A 17,403-nucleotide genomic window follows, 5' to 3' on the forward strand; every position below is an offset into this window, starting at 1 on the left:
CACATGTGGCCGCTAAGTCTCTCCCTAGCTCCCTTTTCGAGAACTTTGCCAATATTTGATTTGGCTTTGGATCCTGCATAATTCACTTCTGAGAATCCCCTAGCAACAGTCTACGGTATGCAGAGAGGATGTGAATTACCAGGGGGAGTGAGCAGATTGTAAAGCAAGATTTGACCTGAGTGGTTGGTAGCAGTTGAAACTATGGCCATGAGCAGACTTAATTCCCCACCACCTTTTTGCTTCCAGAAGCGGATCTACAGAGATGTTGGTTATCTCCGGCATGGTGGCCCGAGACTTCCACACCCAAGGCTTTGGGAAGCACTGCAAGGTGCGGGTTCTGATCTGGGTCATGACAGGAGGATGCTGGCGGGGCGCGGTCTCTGGGAGGTCAGCTTTAATCTTCTGGAGGTACGCAGGAGTCCTGGGAAGACTGTTCCAGATGGCAGTGGTGGCTAGGAGTGGTTTTCGTGGTAGCCTTCACCAGATGCCATGCTTGCTATACCATAGGCTACTTCAGTCTGGAAACTTCATAGCAGCGCCATTGGAAACTTTTGAGAGACACTGATGACATGACCAAACTCCTTAAAAGCCCCACAGCTTGGAACATGAGCCACCTGCGCCGAAACCAGGCTTCAGCGGCCACAGACTTAAGTGATGCCTTGTCTTTTATTTTTTAATTTACTTTTCAATATTTTACTTATTTTTTTTATTCTATTTATTTGAGAGAGAGAAAGAGGCAGACAGAGAGAGAGAGAGAGAGAGAGGCAGACAGGTAGACAGAAAGAGAGAGAGAGAGAGAAAGAGAATGCACCACAGCCTCCAGCCACAGTAAATGAACTCCAGATTCATGTGCCACCTTGTGCGTATGGCTTACTGGGTCATGGGGAATTGAACTGAGGTCCTTTGTCTTTGCAGGCAAATGCCTTAACTGCTAAGCCATCCCTCTAGCCTTACCTTGTCTTTTAAAAGCATTACTGAAATATGTCACATTTTCCAGGCTTGTAATTTTTAGGACTTGTTGCACATGAGAGACAGAAAGAGAAAGAGAGAGAGGAGAGACTAGGGATTCAACTTAGGATCTCACGAGTGCTCGGCAAACAATTCTACCACTGCATGAACTATGTCCTTAGCCCATTAGGACACACACACACACACACACACACACACACACACACATACATACATACACACACAATTTTTCCCCCAGGTGGGGTCTTACTTTAGCTTAGGCTGGCCTGGAATTCACTGTGTAGTCTCAGGGTGGCCTCGAACTCAGGGTGATCCTACTACCTCTGCTTCCCGAGTGCTGGGATTAAAGGTGTGTGCTACCACACTGGGCTTCCATTAGGACGTTTTTAGACTTGAAGCCATCAAGTTAGTCGATGGCCCATTTTAAAGATGCCCCCCCCCACCGTTAAATGGGTTCCTTCTTTCCCCACCTGAAGATGATGATTTGTTCATCATTCAATAACAATCACAGCTATCAGAATTGATTTCCTAGGTTGTGTTAGGGTCCTTTACGTAGACGCAGTACGACGGCCCTCTGATGTTTTCCATTGGGTGGTTGAGGAACCTGTGTCTGTGAAGGGGTGAAGAAACTTGCTGGAGGTCACAGCCCTTCAAAGGAATTTTCCATGTCTAGTTGTCTGGCGGCCCAGTGGCATCTCTTGCCACTAACAACTGCAGTGTGTTCTAGAATAGACCTGTCACTCACATCATTCCTTTTTACATACAGTAAGAAACGGATGTTGAATTGTTGAAGAGCGTGCAGAAAGATTTTAAGAGCCATGGAATAGGAAGGAGTACCCAGGGAGGCAATGTCCCCACCGCAGAGAGTGACTGGCATATTCAGACCCCACGGTGGGTACCAGGAACCCCCTGGGGGACGACTCACAGTGGAATGAGCATTGGGGAGAGGACACATGGCTTAGCGGTTAAGCGCTTGCCTGTGAAGCCTAAGGACCCTGGTTCAAGGCTGATTCCCCAGGACCCACGTTAGCCAGATGCACAAGGGGGCGCATGTGTCTGGAGTTCGTTTGCAGCGGCTGGAGTCCCTGGCGCACTCATTCTCTCTCTCTCTCTCTCTCTCTGCCTTTTTCTCTCTGTCTGTCACTCTCAAATAAATAAATAAAAATAATAAAAAATATTATTTAGAAAAAAAAAGAATATGGCCTACATGTTCATACAGGAAAACTCACAATCAATAAGAATTTTTTAAAAACAGAAATGGGGTGGAGGGCTGGAGAAATGGCTTAGTGGCTAAGGCACTTGCCTACAAAGCCAAAGGACCCAGGTTTGATTCTCCAGAACCCACTTAAGCCAGATGCACAAGGTAGTGCATACATCTGGAGTTCGTTTGTAGCAGGTGGAGGAAAAATTAAAAAAAAAAAGAAATAAATGAATGTTTATTGCCCTGTAGTTTAGAATTTAAACCAAGGAAGAGAACAAAATGTCCAGCCATCAAGAACCAACTGCTCACACTTTAATCACATTGAAAAACGGGAGTCTGTCTTTCTATACCTTTCTAGATGCCTTTACCATTAGGCTTCAAAAGGACCACATGGTTGCTCTTATCGGAGAGTTTAATGAAGCTAAGGAATAATAAGAAACATTCACTGAATGTGTTCCTTCGAAATTTGCCCTGGCTGGCGGCAACTTCAGAAATTCATTTCATCCCATTCCCCATTCTCCTTCCCCAAGCCCTAAAGCTCAAGCCCACCGGGAGACCCTCCAGTTTCCCACAGGAAACATTTCATTCATATACTGTCTCCTTTGTAATCAACACTGGAAAATGTCATTTTGATTAAACATACCTCTGAATGACTCAGACCGCAGTACAATAAATTCTCCAGAGCTATCTTGCAGAACAAGTGACTGCTCTCCAGTCTTCATCCTCCAGAGCCTTATTTCCTCACAATGATGCCACTAATTAAGGACCAAGGCCCCTGAAGAGATTTTTTTTTTTTTTTGAAAAAGAAAGATTTTTCTTTTTCCTTTGGGCGGGTCAGGGAGGCAACATTTGCTTATAAAGAAGTTGAGAGCCCCTTCACCTTTGATAAACTGCATTGTTTCCTGAAACAGGACTTCACCCAATATAGACTTGAGTGTTTTGTAATATGAGAGAGAGAGAGAGAGAGTGAGAAAGAAAGGTAGAAGAGAGGGAATTGATTTGAATAGCTATAGATAACACAAACAATATTGATTCTAAGTTTGTTTTAATTAATTAATTAATTTTTTTTTGAGATAGGGTCTCACTGCAGTTCAGGCTGTTCTGGAATTCACTATGTAGTCTCAGGCTGGTCTTGAACTCAGAGGGCTTCTCCTGCCTCTGCCTCCCAAGTGCTAGGATTAAAGGCATGTACCACCATGCCTGACTTTATTTAATTTTTTTTTTTTTTTGAGGCAAGCCCAATAGACAGAACCATTTTTATGTGAGAGCATGAGAGTGAGAGAGCGAGAAAGAGAGAGAATTGGTGTGCCAGGGACTCCAGCCACTGATATTGAACTCCAGACGCTTGCACCACGTGGTGGGCATGTGTGACTTTTTGTGTTTGCATCACTGTGTTTGTCTGGTTATGTGGGACCTGGAGAGTCAAACCTAGGCCATTAGGCTTTGTAGGCAAGCGCCTTAGCTGCTAAGCCATTTCTCCAGCCCTATTTAATCTTTGTAAGATTAATTTTATTTAGATACATTTTTTTTGGTGCTGGATGAGCATTGTTTTTACCCACAGAGGTAGAAAGAATACTTGAGAAAAATTTTTGCAGCCCATTTCACACACACACACACACACACACACACACACACACACACAAAGAAACAAAAACAAAAACAAACAAACAAACAGAAAAAGTAGTAACAATGCTTCTGTGTTAGCGTTGAGTTGTGACAAAAATGGCTGAAATAATCAACTTAGAACCAAGAAAGCCTTAGAGCCTGAGCTGATGGCTCAGTTGAACTGCTGCCACTGAAGCCTGGAAGGATCCCCAGAGCCCGAGTGAACATGCAGGGCTTAGGGCCATTGGCTTGTAGCTCCAGCACTTCCGAGATGGAGCCATTGCTTCTGGTGCAAACTACCTAGCTAAGACTAGCTGCATCACCTGAGTCTCGAGTTCAGTGAGAGATCCTGCCTCAGTTAAAAAAAAAAAAAAGAAAAGAAAGGAAAAGAAAAAGAAAAAGAAAAAGAAAAAGAAAAGAAAAAGAAAAAGAAAAAAAAGAAAAAGAAAAAACAAAGGAAAAAGCAAAAGAAAGAAAAAGAAAAAAAAAGAAAAAGAAAGAAAAGAAAGAAAAAGAAAAAGAAAGAAAAGAAAGAAAAAGAAAAAGAAAAAGAAAGAAAGTAAAAGAAAAAGAAAGAAAAGAAAAAGAAAAAGAAAGGAAGAAAAGAAAAAGAAAAAGAAAGGAAGAAAAGAAAAAGAAAAAGAAAGAAAGAAAAGAAAAAGAAAAAGAAAAAAAGGTGGTGGGCATTTGAGGAGGAAACTTGACTTTGACCTCTGGCCTCCACATGCCCACGCGGAGCTGCATAGATACACACATGCCCACATGTATGCAAACACGTATGCGTGTGTGCATACACCACACACACATACATGTATTATAAAAAAGAAAAAGAGGGCTGGAGAGATGGCTTAGCGGTTAAGGAGCTTTGCTAAAAAGCCAAAGGACCCTGGGACACACATAAAGCCAGATGCACAAGGGGGCACACACGTCTGGAGTTTGTTTGCAGTGGCTGGAGATCCTGGCACGCCCATTCTCCTTCTCTCTATCTGCCTTCCCCCCCCCAAAAAAAATAAATTAAATTAAAAAGAAAAGAGGAAAGACGTCTTTTGTTTCATTCTTGGTGGGCTGGTTCACCGTCTCCTTATTTTGGGCCTGAGTTGATGTACCTTATGGTGGAGAACCAGTGCTGAGGCTCAGCTGCTCACTTCCTGATGGCCAGAAGCGAACAGAATGAAAGAGTCAAAGCCCCCTTCAAGGGCGTGCCTCACAATGACCTAACTTCCCAGCAATCCTCACCTCCCTCTTGGGTGTTCCTCCCTCCTAGTACCCTAGGCTGGGGAATAAGCCTTTTGAGGAATACTGCAGATCCACATAGCACCTTCCTGAAACACATGAACACATGGGAACAGGCTCCTCGGGTTGAACAGAACAGTGTCTCAAGTCTATTTGACATCCACTGATGAATAACACAAACCAAAAACAAACTCAGTACAGTGGACACAAAAGACTCAGCTCTCACCTCTAAAGGGGATGAGAGATAGCTTATTCTGGAGCCAACATGAGTGTCTGTGGACCATGAACACAGACATAGTTTACCCTAAATTCCACGTTCCAATGCGTTAACAATTTCATGAAGGTTTTATAGTTACAGAACAAAAAGAGAGCCATAAATCAAGGCACTGTTCAAATCCACTGGCTGACCATCAGGTAGGCCTGTTCTAGCAAAGTGGAGAAATCTCTACCATAGGCCTCAGATGCTATCTGATGACATCTTAGCCCTTGGGTTGGTGGAAGCTGGGGTCTGTTCTTGCATTCCAAAAAGGATTAAACCTGATCAACTGATAGTCACCAGGAAGTTAGTTCGGACACAGAGGTGGGCAATAAATGGCTATTCGAGGGCTCAGTGTAGCCCAAGGTGGTTTGGCTGACTTGCAGCATTCCATCTCTGATCATAGGAGGTTCATCAGTCCATTCAGCCTCCTGGAAGGAGGTGCAGCAGACAGAGCTGTTTTCTGGGAACTTTAGTTCATAGTGCTAAATGCTGATCTTCTCTATCACCTCTCAGTCTTTTGGCTAAGACCAAGTGTAAACTCTGAGCTTCTCTTTCTTTCTTTCTTTTTTCTCTTTCTTTCTTTCTTTTTTTAAAGGGAGGAGGTCACATCTGTAGTAACATCAGAGCAATGCTAACAGCAGATGCAGCAGTTTTTATTTAAATATTTTGTTTATTTTTATTTATCTATTTGAGAGTGACAGACAGAGAGAGAAAGAGACAGAGAGGGAGGGAGGGAGGGAGGGAGAGAGAGAGAGAGAGAGAGAGAGAGAGAGAGAGAGAGAGAGAGAGAGAGAGAGAATGGGCACGCCAGGACTTCCAGCCACTGCAAATGAACTCCAGATACATGCACCCCCTTGTGCATCTGGCTAATGTGGGTCCTGGAGAATCGAGCTTCGAACTGGGGTCCTCAGGCTTCACAGGCAAGCGCTTAACCGCTAAGCCATCTCTCCAGCCCATGAGCTTCTCTTTCTTAAGTTCTGAAGTTCTTTATTTTTCCTGCTTGTACTTCTTCCAAACACATGGAATGGTTAAATTCTGTTGTCAGCTTGATCAGACTAGAGATCCACAGGTGTTCTTATGCATCCCTGAGGTTGCTTTCAGGACGGGTTGACTGAGAGAGGAAGTCCTGGCAATGGGCTACATGTCACAGGAAGTTCTGAGAGGACACGGTCTCTTCATTTCTCGCTGGCTGCCTTGCTACTTGCTGGTGAGTGCTTTTTATCTGACTTCCCTCCTCAACCTGTATCCTTCTTTGGCCTTGGAAAAACAAGTTTCCTCAGCCTTCCAGAGTGGGCTGCTGACCAGTAGCTTGCCAGGAATCTTCCAGGCCTTCAATTCTGGATTGGGACAGCGGAGGCATCCGGCCATGTGGACTGAACAGCTACCTTGACTCTCAAGTCTGCAGACAGCTATTGCTGGGCTGCCATAAACTAATCCAGTAAGTCCCCTTTTAATACCGGTTCATTCTATCTGTCCTGTTCTTCTAGAGAACCCTGACTAGTACCCAAGTAGATTGATGAGTGTGGAGAACTGATTGGAGGGACAAAGTCTTAGAGAAAGGCAGTGTGGTTTTCATGAAATATAAATGGTCTGTGGTGTTGGGGTGATGTGGATGTGAGAGGGCTACGCTGGTGAACGTACCATAACTGATTCCAGAAATACTAAACTGAAACCAGAGGCAATAGGATTTGGCCAAGAAGGCCAGTCAGCTTGTGCTAAGTAGAGGTTGTAAGGTTTGGGAGTGACCAAGGCCACAGAGAGCACTCCGAGGCACAGACGGAAGCTTTTATTTGGGGGTGGGGGACGCTGCCAGGACTGACTCTCGAGAGCGGAGCAGTCGACGTGGGATCACTGGACTTGGACTCGCAGATAGTGGACTATGTAGAGCTCTTCAGTTGGGGGGAAGGTGAGGAAGGAAAAGAAACTCCTCTGTTCTTTACATTAGCCTTTTCAGATAGCTAGGGCTTGAGACCAGAACAGTGAGCAGGGACTTATGAGATAAGGGGATGGGAAGTTATGACCTGGGTCATTGTCAGGCAAGGAAGGGATGATGTCTGGGCGGCTCCTCGGGGAATGTGGATGGCCCACTGCCTTGTGTCTCTGTCGCCCTCCTGCTGGGACTCCATTTTTGTCCTGACCTAACAGAGGCCAGACTTCCGCCCAGCTTGTTTGGCTCCAGCACAGACCATCCAACAAGTCAAACCACTTTTGCATCTTTTCACCTGGAGGCTACGTGGATCAGCGTGTCTGGGAAGTTGCTGGTCGTGAAGTGTATCTGACCATACGGGCTGAGTCATCCTCCCAGATGCCATCACGTGGTCACTCACCCAGCCCAACCGATGACCAAAGGCCAAATAGATGCTAGGAACAAAGGACCTACAAGCAAACAATGAGAAAATCCCCCCAGCCAAAAAAAATCATCACTCTTCCTAATAGTGCCACTTACCAGTGAAAAAAGGACAATGGCTTCTTTCCTCCATCCTCCTGGAGACCATAAGCACTTGGTGGACAGATGAGGGCCCTTACTCCTCCTGTGCCCAGAGAGATGGCCAGCAGGGCGGTGTGAAACAGCTTGCCGCGCTCCTCTCTGGGAATGCTGTTAGCCACGTGGTGAGCTCCTATGTGGAAGTCTTCCAAGGGAAAAGCAATCACAGATAACAAAACAGTGCCTGTTGGTAGAGAAAAAAGAAGAATATGTGTGTGTGTGTGTGTGTGTGTGTGTGTACGTATATATGTATATGTGTATATGTTCATCACTGCAATTTCAGAGGTAGTCTGATTTTCCTAAGTGTGAAAATGCCCTTCATGATATGTCTTAACTAATCCGAAGTCCTGGGGTTTATTTCCTCTCAAGCTTAAGCTATCTTTTCCTTCAGAACATACGAGCAAAGGAGGCCCATTTTCACAACTTTTAAATAATTCAGAAATGCGTCACGTGGAAAAAAATTATGCATATTAACTGGGTGTGGGTGTGGTTGTGCATGCCTGTAGTCCCAGCGCTTGGAAGGGAGGGGGTAGGAGAATCAGGGGTTCAAGGTCATCTTCAGCTACATGGTAGGTTTGAGTTCAGCCTAGGCTACATGAGATTATTTTTTTTAAAGAATTCCTTCAAACAGAAAACACACACATATGCAAATGAAGATATCTGTTATCTGTATCAGTCATGTGTGGCCTTGGAAGAAAAAAAAAAAACACTTTTGTAACCGGGAGTGGTGGCTCACGCCTTTCATCCCAGCACTCGGGAGGCAGAGGTAGGAGGATCGCTGTGAGTTCAAGGCCACCCTGAGACTACAGAGTTAATTCCAGGTCAGCCTGGACCAGAGTGAGACCCTACCTCGAAAAACCAAAAAAAAAAAAAAAAAAAAAAAAAACAACCACTTTAGTGCGGATTAATGGTTTTTTTTAGTACAGTGGTGGAAACAGGATGATCTCAAGTCTGTTAAAATGCTTTCCGTTGTTGTTGAGGTCTCACTCTGGCCCAAGCTGACCTGCAACTCATTGAACTCACATTGATCCTCCTGCCTCTGCCTTCCTAGTACTGAGATGAACGGCATACACCACCCCTGGCTGTTCAAAGCTTTTAGAAAGAGCGTTGTAACAGATGGAAACGCAGCCGCTTTCTCCATTTCTACTTCTCTTCCCTCACCTTCATGTCCTTCTTACTCTTTTTATTTTTATTTTTTACTTTATTGACTACTTCCATGACGGTAAACAATATCCATGGCAATTTCCTCCCTCCCCCCCACTCTCCTCGTTGAAACTCCACTCTCCATCGTATCCCCTCCCCCTCTCAATCAGTCTTTTTTATTTTTTTTAATATTTTTATTTATTTATTTATTTGAGAGCGACAGACACAGAGAGAACGACAGATAGAGGGAGAGGGAGAGAATGGGCGCCCCAGGGCTTCCAGCCTCTGCAAACGAACTCCAGACGCGTGCGCCCCCTTGTGCATCTGGCTAACGTGGGACCTGGGGAACCAAGCCTCGAACCGGGGTCCTTGGCTTCACAGGCAAGCGCTTAACCGCTAAGTCATCTCTCCAGCCCAAGTCTTTTTTATTTTTATTTTGATGTCATGATCTTTTCCTCCTCTTATGATGGTCTTGTGTAGGTAGTGTCAGGCACTGTGAGGTCATGGATATCCAGGACATTTTGTGTCTGGAGGAGCACGTTGTAAGGAGTCCTACCCTTCCTTTGGCTCTTACATTCCTTCCGCCACCTCTTCCCCAATGGACCCTGAGCCATAGAAGGCAGCTGGAAGGAACTCCCTTGATACCCTCCCCCACACCCGCACAGAGGTAGGAAGCCTTGGGAGATGGGAGCATGGCGGGTCACGTAGACCAGCTGGAACAGGTAAGGCATCAGGTGACAGAGGAAGGCACCTTTGGCTTGTGCCTTGCAGGGACCGTACTTGATGACCTTCCGTGTCTACACATCGCTCCTGCTCAGCGCACACATTGACGGTCTGGTTCACTTTGCAAAGCTATCTCACCTAAGAGGCATTGTTCTGCTTGTCAGAACCTTGGTGTGTTCGAGCAGAGAGTTTCTTGCTCCGATTTTTTCAGAAGATAAATCATGTAATAAAATAATAATATAATAAAATAATAATGTAATGACCAACATTGCAGAGTAACCCAGATGACACCTCTCATTTGAATTTCTTAGTAAATGGTCACATCCCAGTATTCCTTAAAATAATCTCCCCCACCGATACATGATCAAAGCAATCATTCTTCAGAAAATTTGAGAACTATAGGAAAGGGATGTAAATATAAAACTATAATCTAAACTGGGTGTGGTTGTGCATGCCTTTAATCCCAGCACTCCAGAAGCAGAGGTAGGAGGATCGCTGTGAGTTCAAGGATACCCTGAGAGTACATGGTGAATTCCAGGTCAGCCTGGGTTAGACTGTGACCCTACCTTGAAAAATAAAACAAAACAACTCCCCCCAAAACCAAAACTATACTCTCCTGACCCAGAGATAATTTTTACCATTGCTTACACTTTTATGATTATATTTTATTTAAAAATTATGATTGTGTTTTTAAAATTAGTAAATAATATTAACAAATTTTAATTTATTTGTATTTATATATGATCATGTATTATCTTACATATTTATGCATATATAATTTTTCAACATTTCTAGTGATGAGCTGTAATTTTAACCATTATTTGTGTCAAAAATCTCAGTTTTTTTTTTTTTTTGGTTTTCCGAAATAGGGTCTCACTCTAGCTCAGGCTGACCTGGAATTCAGTCTCAGGGTGGCCTCGAACTCTAGGCAATCCTCCTACCTCTGCCTCTCGAGTGCTGGGATTAAAGGTGTGCACCACCATGCCTGGCTTCAAATCTCTTTTAAGTCTTGTGAAAGAATATTCTTTCACATAAATTCTCTCTCTCTCTCCCCCCCTTCTCTCTCTCTCTCTATCTATCTATCTATATATATATATTCTTAAATATTTCCATAAACTGCTTTTTGTTTGTTTGTTTTGAAGTAGGGCCTCACTCTAGCCCAGGCTGACCTGGAATTCATTCTGCCGAACCAGGCTGACCTCAAACTCGCCTCCCAAGTTCTGGGATTAAAAGCATGCGTCATCATGCCCAGCATTCTAGTCAAAGGCATTTGTATTTTTATGGCTTTTTTGATGTGTATGTGTTCTGTGCACCCCATGCACACATGCGCAGAGGCCAGAGGAAGACTTTGGGGGGTCCTCTATCACTCTTTTGCCTTATTTCCTTGACACAGAGTTCTTCCCTAAAACTAGTTTGCCAGCAGCCTAAGTAAGAGACCATGTTTCCAATGCCCCGTAGTCCTGGGGTTTTAGGTAGAGAGACCTATGTGCAGCCTTGATCCCAACGCTGGTCCTCATCCTTACGCAGCAAGTGATCTCACCCCCTGAGCCATCTCTGCAGCCTCTCCTATGACTGCTGATGGCACCGACCAATGCTCTTTAGCCAGAAACAGAAGTTAATCTCCCTTGCTCGTTGGGTAAGGTGGCTTTCACAAGTACTAGTTATGATCATTCGTTCCATTAACCTTTTTCACTCCCATCTTCCCTCCTTCCTTCCCTTCCTCCCTCCCTCCCTCCCTCCCTTTGACATTGAGCATTGAACCCAGGATCTCACCCATGCTAGATCTGTGTGCTTCATCATTAAGGTACATCCCCAGGACCATGATGTGTGTGTGTGTGTGTGTGTGTGTGTGTGTGTGTGTGTGTGTATGGGTGTGTGTGTTTGTGTTTGTGTATGGTTAGTGGGGAAAAAAAAAAGGCTTTTTCTCCAGAGAGAGCAGTGGGGACTTTGCTCTGAAGTATGAGTTTCATCACTTGCACACCAAAAATCTGTCAAATAACTTTGCATGTTCCCCCTTAACCCACGCTGCTCTCACTCTCGGTAGGAGAATCTGCTTTATTTTACAGATGGCAGAGAAAATGGAGGAGAGTCGAGGTCCATGGATAAGACAAGAAGTTAAGTGACTGCCCACCATGAGGCTTGCCACCCCTTCCACATCTGCCAGGGCCCAGGAGGACCCGCAGTGGAAGTGGCGCCGTGAACACTGCTCTTGCTGCTGCACTGACAACCAGCTCCAGGGCGATGGTGACAGACACAGTGATCAAGCAATCACTACCAAAGAAGAAATGCAGGGGCTGCAAAGAACTCAGGGCTAAATCAGACCACCCAAAAGCCTGCCATGACTCAGGGACCACTGTGGAAGAGAGGGCAGAAGGACTGTAAGAGCCACCGGAGTGCGTAGGAATCTCCTGAGGTATGGTTCCCCCACTATCCCACTGGGACTGACTGAGGCCTTTATGACCCAACGGTAAATTCCGTAATCCCACAGAGTAGGGCCCCAGAGAAATGGAACAGGGGAGAGGGAACAAAAGAGTATATTCTGTTGAAAAAAAAAATGAATGAATAAATAAATAAATAAAATTACTGCTTATAAAACTGGCTATTTCTTTTAAAAATATTTGATTTATTTATTTAAGAGAGGAAGATGGAGAGAGAGAGAGAGAAAGAGAAAGAGAGAGAAAGAGAGAGAGAGAGAGGGAATGGGTGTGCCAGGGCCTCCAGCCATTGCAAACAAATTCCAGACATTTGCACCACCTTGTGCATCTGACTTATGTGGGTCCAAGGGAATCAAACCTGGGTCTGTAGGCTTCACAGGCAAGCGCCTTAACCACTAAGCAATCTCTCCAGCCACCTCCAAAATGGCTGTTTTATGTTAGTTTTATTCTGTTCTATTAATCTTACATTAACTTTTTTTGGTTTGAATTTTAATGAAGTAGTTTTAGGTGTTTAGTTTTCTCAGCTAGGTCAGAAGTTCCATACAGATAAAAATTGAGTATGATGTCTCCATCTTCCCTATTGTAGCTTCTGTAATGGGAAGCTTATTGCACCCAGTTGTTACTTAGCAACAGGCAGACTGACCTTGGGGGTGGTCCCTGTAAATGGTTGAGCTTGGGATGTTTCCACATCAGGCAGATGTGGAAATACTTGCTTTCCTAGTTAATCCTCTCTCTGCAAGTGCTGTGTGGCCTGGCTAGGCAAAAGGCCATCCAAGCAAGCAGAGCGCTCAGACCACTGACTCGATGCTGCGGCCCCTTGCTTCAGGACAACCCACTTCTAGATGATGTGATGTCACTGTATGAATTACAAAGGCATTTTGCTTCCATTTTTTGTGAAAATGTCATAATACATTGATTTTATTACATCAAAATTTCATCCCTATCTGCTGTAAATTGATGTAATAAAAATACAAATATATGACACATTTGATAAAAAAAAAAAAAAACACCTCCTCCGTGTGATGTACTGCGGTGCTGTGTGTCGCATAAGCAGTCGGCCTGCATCTGTCAGCTCTGCGTCGAGCGCCGTGATGTGTCAGAGCTTCTTTTTGCTGGTGGTGGGATGCACTGGCCCTTCAAGGCAGGAACGGGTCAGAGAACACAGTCATGCAAGTGGACAATCATATGACAAAGAGGCGAGTGTCGTTGTCTAGATGTGATCAGATGTGAGAGAAGCCAGCAGTCAGCACCGCCCACATAGGGTCTCATCGTGAGCAAGCCCAGAGAAGCTCACAGAAACAAACACTGCCCAGGTTTTGAGCAGAAACTTACAGCTTTTGAATCCAGAAGGCAAATACAATGAAGGTGACAGTCTCAGGTGAAGATAGAGATGTGGGCAGGAGGAGGTGAGCAAGGGAGCAGCCCAGGAGAACGCCAGCATGGTGGGAAGGTACACACGGAGGGAAAACTCAGAAGTAAGTTTGCTATAACTTATGATTGCTATATTCCAAGCCAACATATTTAGTTTTTTTATTTTTAAAGTAATAGAGTCAACATATGGATTCTATCTGGGGGGTGGGGAAAATCAATATTGTTGCTCGCTGGTATGTGGACTGCAGCCAAGCTGACTGCTGTATCCCAGGACCTGAGCTGTGGTCAAGAGAAAAGATCCATTTTTGAACTACTTACAGCAATTTGGATGGAAGGTCATACTTTTACAAGGATCCCTGATGCCTAGTGATAGGCCCAATTTACTAGCAGCTGCAAGTGAAGATCTAAGAAAAGAGCTTGTATTAAGAAAACGAAACTTGGCACAGTGGCCCAGGCTTGGAATTCCAACTACTTGGAAGGCCAAGGTAGGAGGATTAAAAGTTCAGGCTCTGTGGAGGTTATTGAGTGACCTCAAGGCCAGTGTGGGCAACTTCATGAGCCCCTATCTCAAAATAAAAAGTAAAACCAAGGGACAGCAGTGTGGCATGATTGGAGAGCACTTACCCAGTGTGTGCAAACTAAGGGGTTCAATCATCATATTGCCAGAAAGGGGGAAGGGTGAGAGAAGAACAGATATTAAATTATTTAATTAATTAATTTATATATTTGAGAGAGAGGAAGGGGGAAAGAGAAAGAGGCAGATCGAGAGTGAAAGAGATGGGCACATCTGGGTCTCCAGCCACTGCAAACGAGCTGTAGATGCACGCTCCAACTTGTGCCTCAGGCTTCCATGGGTCCTGGGGGAATCGAACTTGGGTCCTTAGGCTTCACAGGCAGGTCCCTTAACTGCTAAGCCATCTCTCCAGCCCTGACTAAGTTCTTTTTGTTGAGACAATGTCAAAGTTAATATTTTTGTTAATATATTTGGTCTGGTAACTGACCCTGGAATTTTGAATGATGGAAATGAAGATGTTTAGTAAGAAAGTTACCTGGGTAACACTTCCAGTGTGGCAGTGTCAGAGAGTAAAGGAGAGTACTTTTTTTTTTTTTTTCATGTGTTTGCTTAAATATCTCCTCACCAGAAAGCATTCCCTCACACAAAATAGCAACGCCGCTGTGGATCCGTCCACCCGCTTATGCAGCTCTGCTGTTCACCGTAACACTCCTTGGCACCTGGCATCGTATCTACTTGCCAGTTTACTCTCTCTCCTCACACCTGAAAGCCAATGTCAACAGGGACACAGTGCCCTCCAATGGTGTTGTCCCCACACCTACATGGCAGTGAGCCGCAGACACCTGCTGAACGTTGACGTAATTCATCCACTCAGAGTACATAAACAGTGACATTCATGAGTTCGAATCCTGCTTAGTTACCTTCCGGAATGGCCACTCAGGAAGTTGATAATTGGTAAATTGCTTGGAATCTTGTGATTCCTAGTGGCACGTGTTTCCTTCTTTGTCTCCGACTCAACACGCATGCAGCCACTTCTCACTGCTTGTTGATGGCACTCAATCATCCCAGATTCCTTGCCTCAGAACCTAGAGGTAGTTTTTTTTTTTTAATTTTCAATTTATTTATTTGAGAGTGACAGACACAGAGAGAAAGACAGATAGAGGGAGAGAGAGAGAATGGGCGTGCCAGGGCTTCCAGCCTCTGCAAACGAACTCCAGATGCGTGTGCCCCCTTGTGCATCTGGCTGACGTGGGTTCTGGGGAACCAAGCCTCGAACCGGGGTCCTTAGGCTTCACAGGCAAGCGCTTAACCGCTAAGCCATCTCCCCAGCCCGTTTTTTTTTTTTAAAGATCATATCTATACACTTATCCAAATAGTTGCTGAGTTATTATATGTTTTCTGCTGAATTAGTAATTCTTCATTGCCAAGACCATCATCCCTAGACCCTTTTTTGCACCACATGTATGCTGAAACTGTTGTTTTTTTAAAAAAAATATTTAATTTTTATTCATTTATTTATTTGACAGAGGAAGAGGGAGAGAGAGAGAGAGAGAATATGGACACTCCAGGGCCTCCAGTCACTGCAAATGAACTCCAGATGCATGCGCCTGCTTGTGCATCTGGCTAATGTGGGTCCTTGGGCATTGAACCTGTGTCCTTTGGCTTTGCAGGCAAATGCCTTAACCACTAAGCAAACCCTCCAGCCCTGAAACTATGGTTTTCTGTCCTGTGCATAGAAGAAAACCTCCTCTCACCTGTTTTCCATCCTACCTTCACTGGATTCTTGCCTAAGAGAAAGAACAGAATGTTTTGACTATTCATCAACTCGCTCTCTACACCCCACCAAACTGTCTCAGTACTTATACAAAATGTTTTTACAATCACTTTACTTCCAAACTTTTATAGTGTATTTACTTTTCCCTATGTAAATAAACAGAACATAGTGTCTGAATTCACTCATCTTTAAGCATGTAACCATAGTTAAAAATATAGAAGTCATGCCTTTGTATGAAATCTTTAATTACTATATTATTAATTACATAACCACCCTTTGGTAGAAACATGTCTTAATTATTCTACATGAACTTCAAAAACCTTTTTAACACATTTCATCTTAGCTGTGAAGCAAATGAATTTCACATTTCATATACAATTTGTCACAAATTTATATAAGTGGTCCAGGGATTAAAACAAGGGCATTTTGAGGAGTACAGACAACTGACACGCAAAGAAATAATTACCATAAAAAGAGTGATGATATAGGAATTAAAGAAACCATGATCAAGACTTACATCAACTTTCTAGCACCTTAAACAATATACAGAGTGAAAGTTGAAACAACTTTCTTATTGCATTTATCACATTTCATGTGGGAATAAGATAATGTAAAAATTCCAGCAAACATCTCTCCAGATAAGCGGCAGAAGTCAGTAAGGTGGAGTCACTCACCTAGGAAATGCAGAAATAAGCACATATATACCAGCCTGTTTCTTCCTAGGTAGACATCAGCAAGCCATCCCACGAGCACAGGGGTCAGGATGGAGGTGCCAACGAAACACAAGTTCAGAGCAGCTGCCTGGTGATTGCAATAGCCGAGCTTCACCATGCAAAAGGGGAGCAGGTTACAGACGACTTCAAAGAAGGCCAGCCTCTCACACAGCTCCACCACAAGTAAGGACATTCCAACTCGAAGCCTTGTCACATAGCTCCATGGCAAAAAATCCTCAAACTGTCTTATCGGTGTCCCCTCAAAGCCGTGACTTAAGGCTGGTTTCACATCATTTATTATGAAGTCTGCAACAGACATGACTACTGTCCTTCAATATAACTTATGCTAGTGGCTTAGACTTGGCGTTATTTCTGCCCCCCATCCCTATCCCTAGAATGGAAAAAAAGCCCTAAGATTTGTGCTTTGAATGTTGCATCTCCATGCTAAAAGTTCTTAAGGGTTTTTGCACATTAATGCTATTCATTTTGATGATCTTCTGGCAAAAGCAGCCATGAGTAAGGGAACATTCATGGCTCAGTGTAGCCACATCTGATTTGTTTGTTTAATTACTTAGAGACTAAATTAGGTGTTTCCTCCAAAAATCATCTCGAACTGCATGAATCCAGTTGCATTCGTTGGGAAGCTCATCTGCCTCCCGCTGATAAAGGTTTAAATACTGAGGCAGGAGAAACAATTTTTCAGGGGAATTTGAGCACTAGATCAAGAAATAATTTCAGTCTAATAATTTCTGATATTTTAATTAAACAAGCCAGAACAGTACCAAGAGATAAAGCACAAAAGGAAATCTGTTTTTGAGGGGGCAGGATACCTTATCATTATTACTTTTCTTGTTATTTTTAGTTGAAATTCTGATAAGAAAGTTAATTAGGTAACAAGAGTGCTCTTACATTTAGGTAACAAGCAGAGTTTACAAGAAAGTAATTTAAATGCACTAATGAAAGGGAGAAAATATTAAA

The 17,403-nt window shown here is 43.8% G+C and overlaps 1 protein-coding gene across 1 annotated transcript in view; it reads right to left on the minus strand.

Annotated features, from left to right (window-relative positions):
- Slc15a5 (solute carrier family 15 member 5) overlaps nt 1-16,744 on the minus strand; it is a 108,682-nt gene extending 91,938 nt beyond the window's left edge. Inside the window, exons 1-2 of the mRNA XM_004664399.2 lie at nt 16,387-16,744; nt 7,714-7,936 (exon numbers count right to left, since the gene is read on the minus strand). Coding sequence (XP_004664456.2) covers nt 7,714-7,936; nt 16,387-16,744 — 581 coding nt within the window. The remainder of the gene's footprint in view (nt 1-7,713; nt 7,937-16,386) is intronic.
- Nucleotides 16,745-17,403: the final 659 nt, after the last annotated feature.

Source organism: Jaculus jaculus, chromosome 22 (genome assembly GCF_020740685.1).
Source record: "Jaculus jaculus isolate mJacJac1 chromosome 22, mJacJac1.mat.Y.cur, whole genome shotgun sequence".
Classification (NCBI taxonomy): Eukaryota; Metazoa; Chordata; class Mammalia; order Rodentia; family Dipodidae; genus Jaculus; species Jaculus jaculus.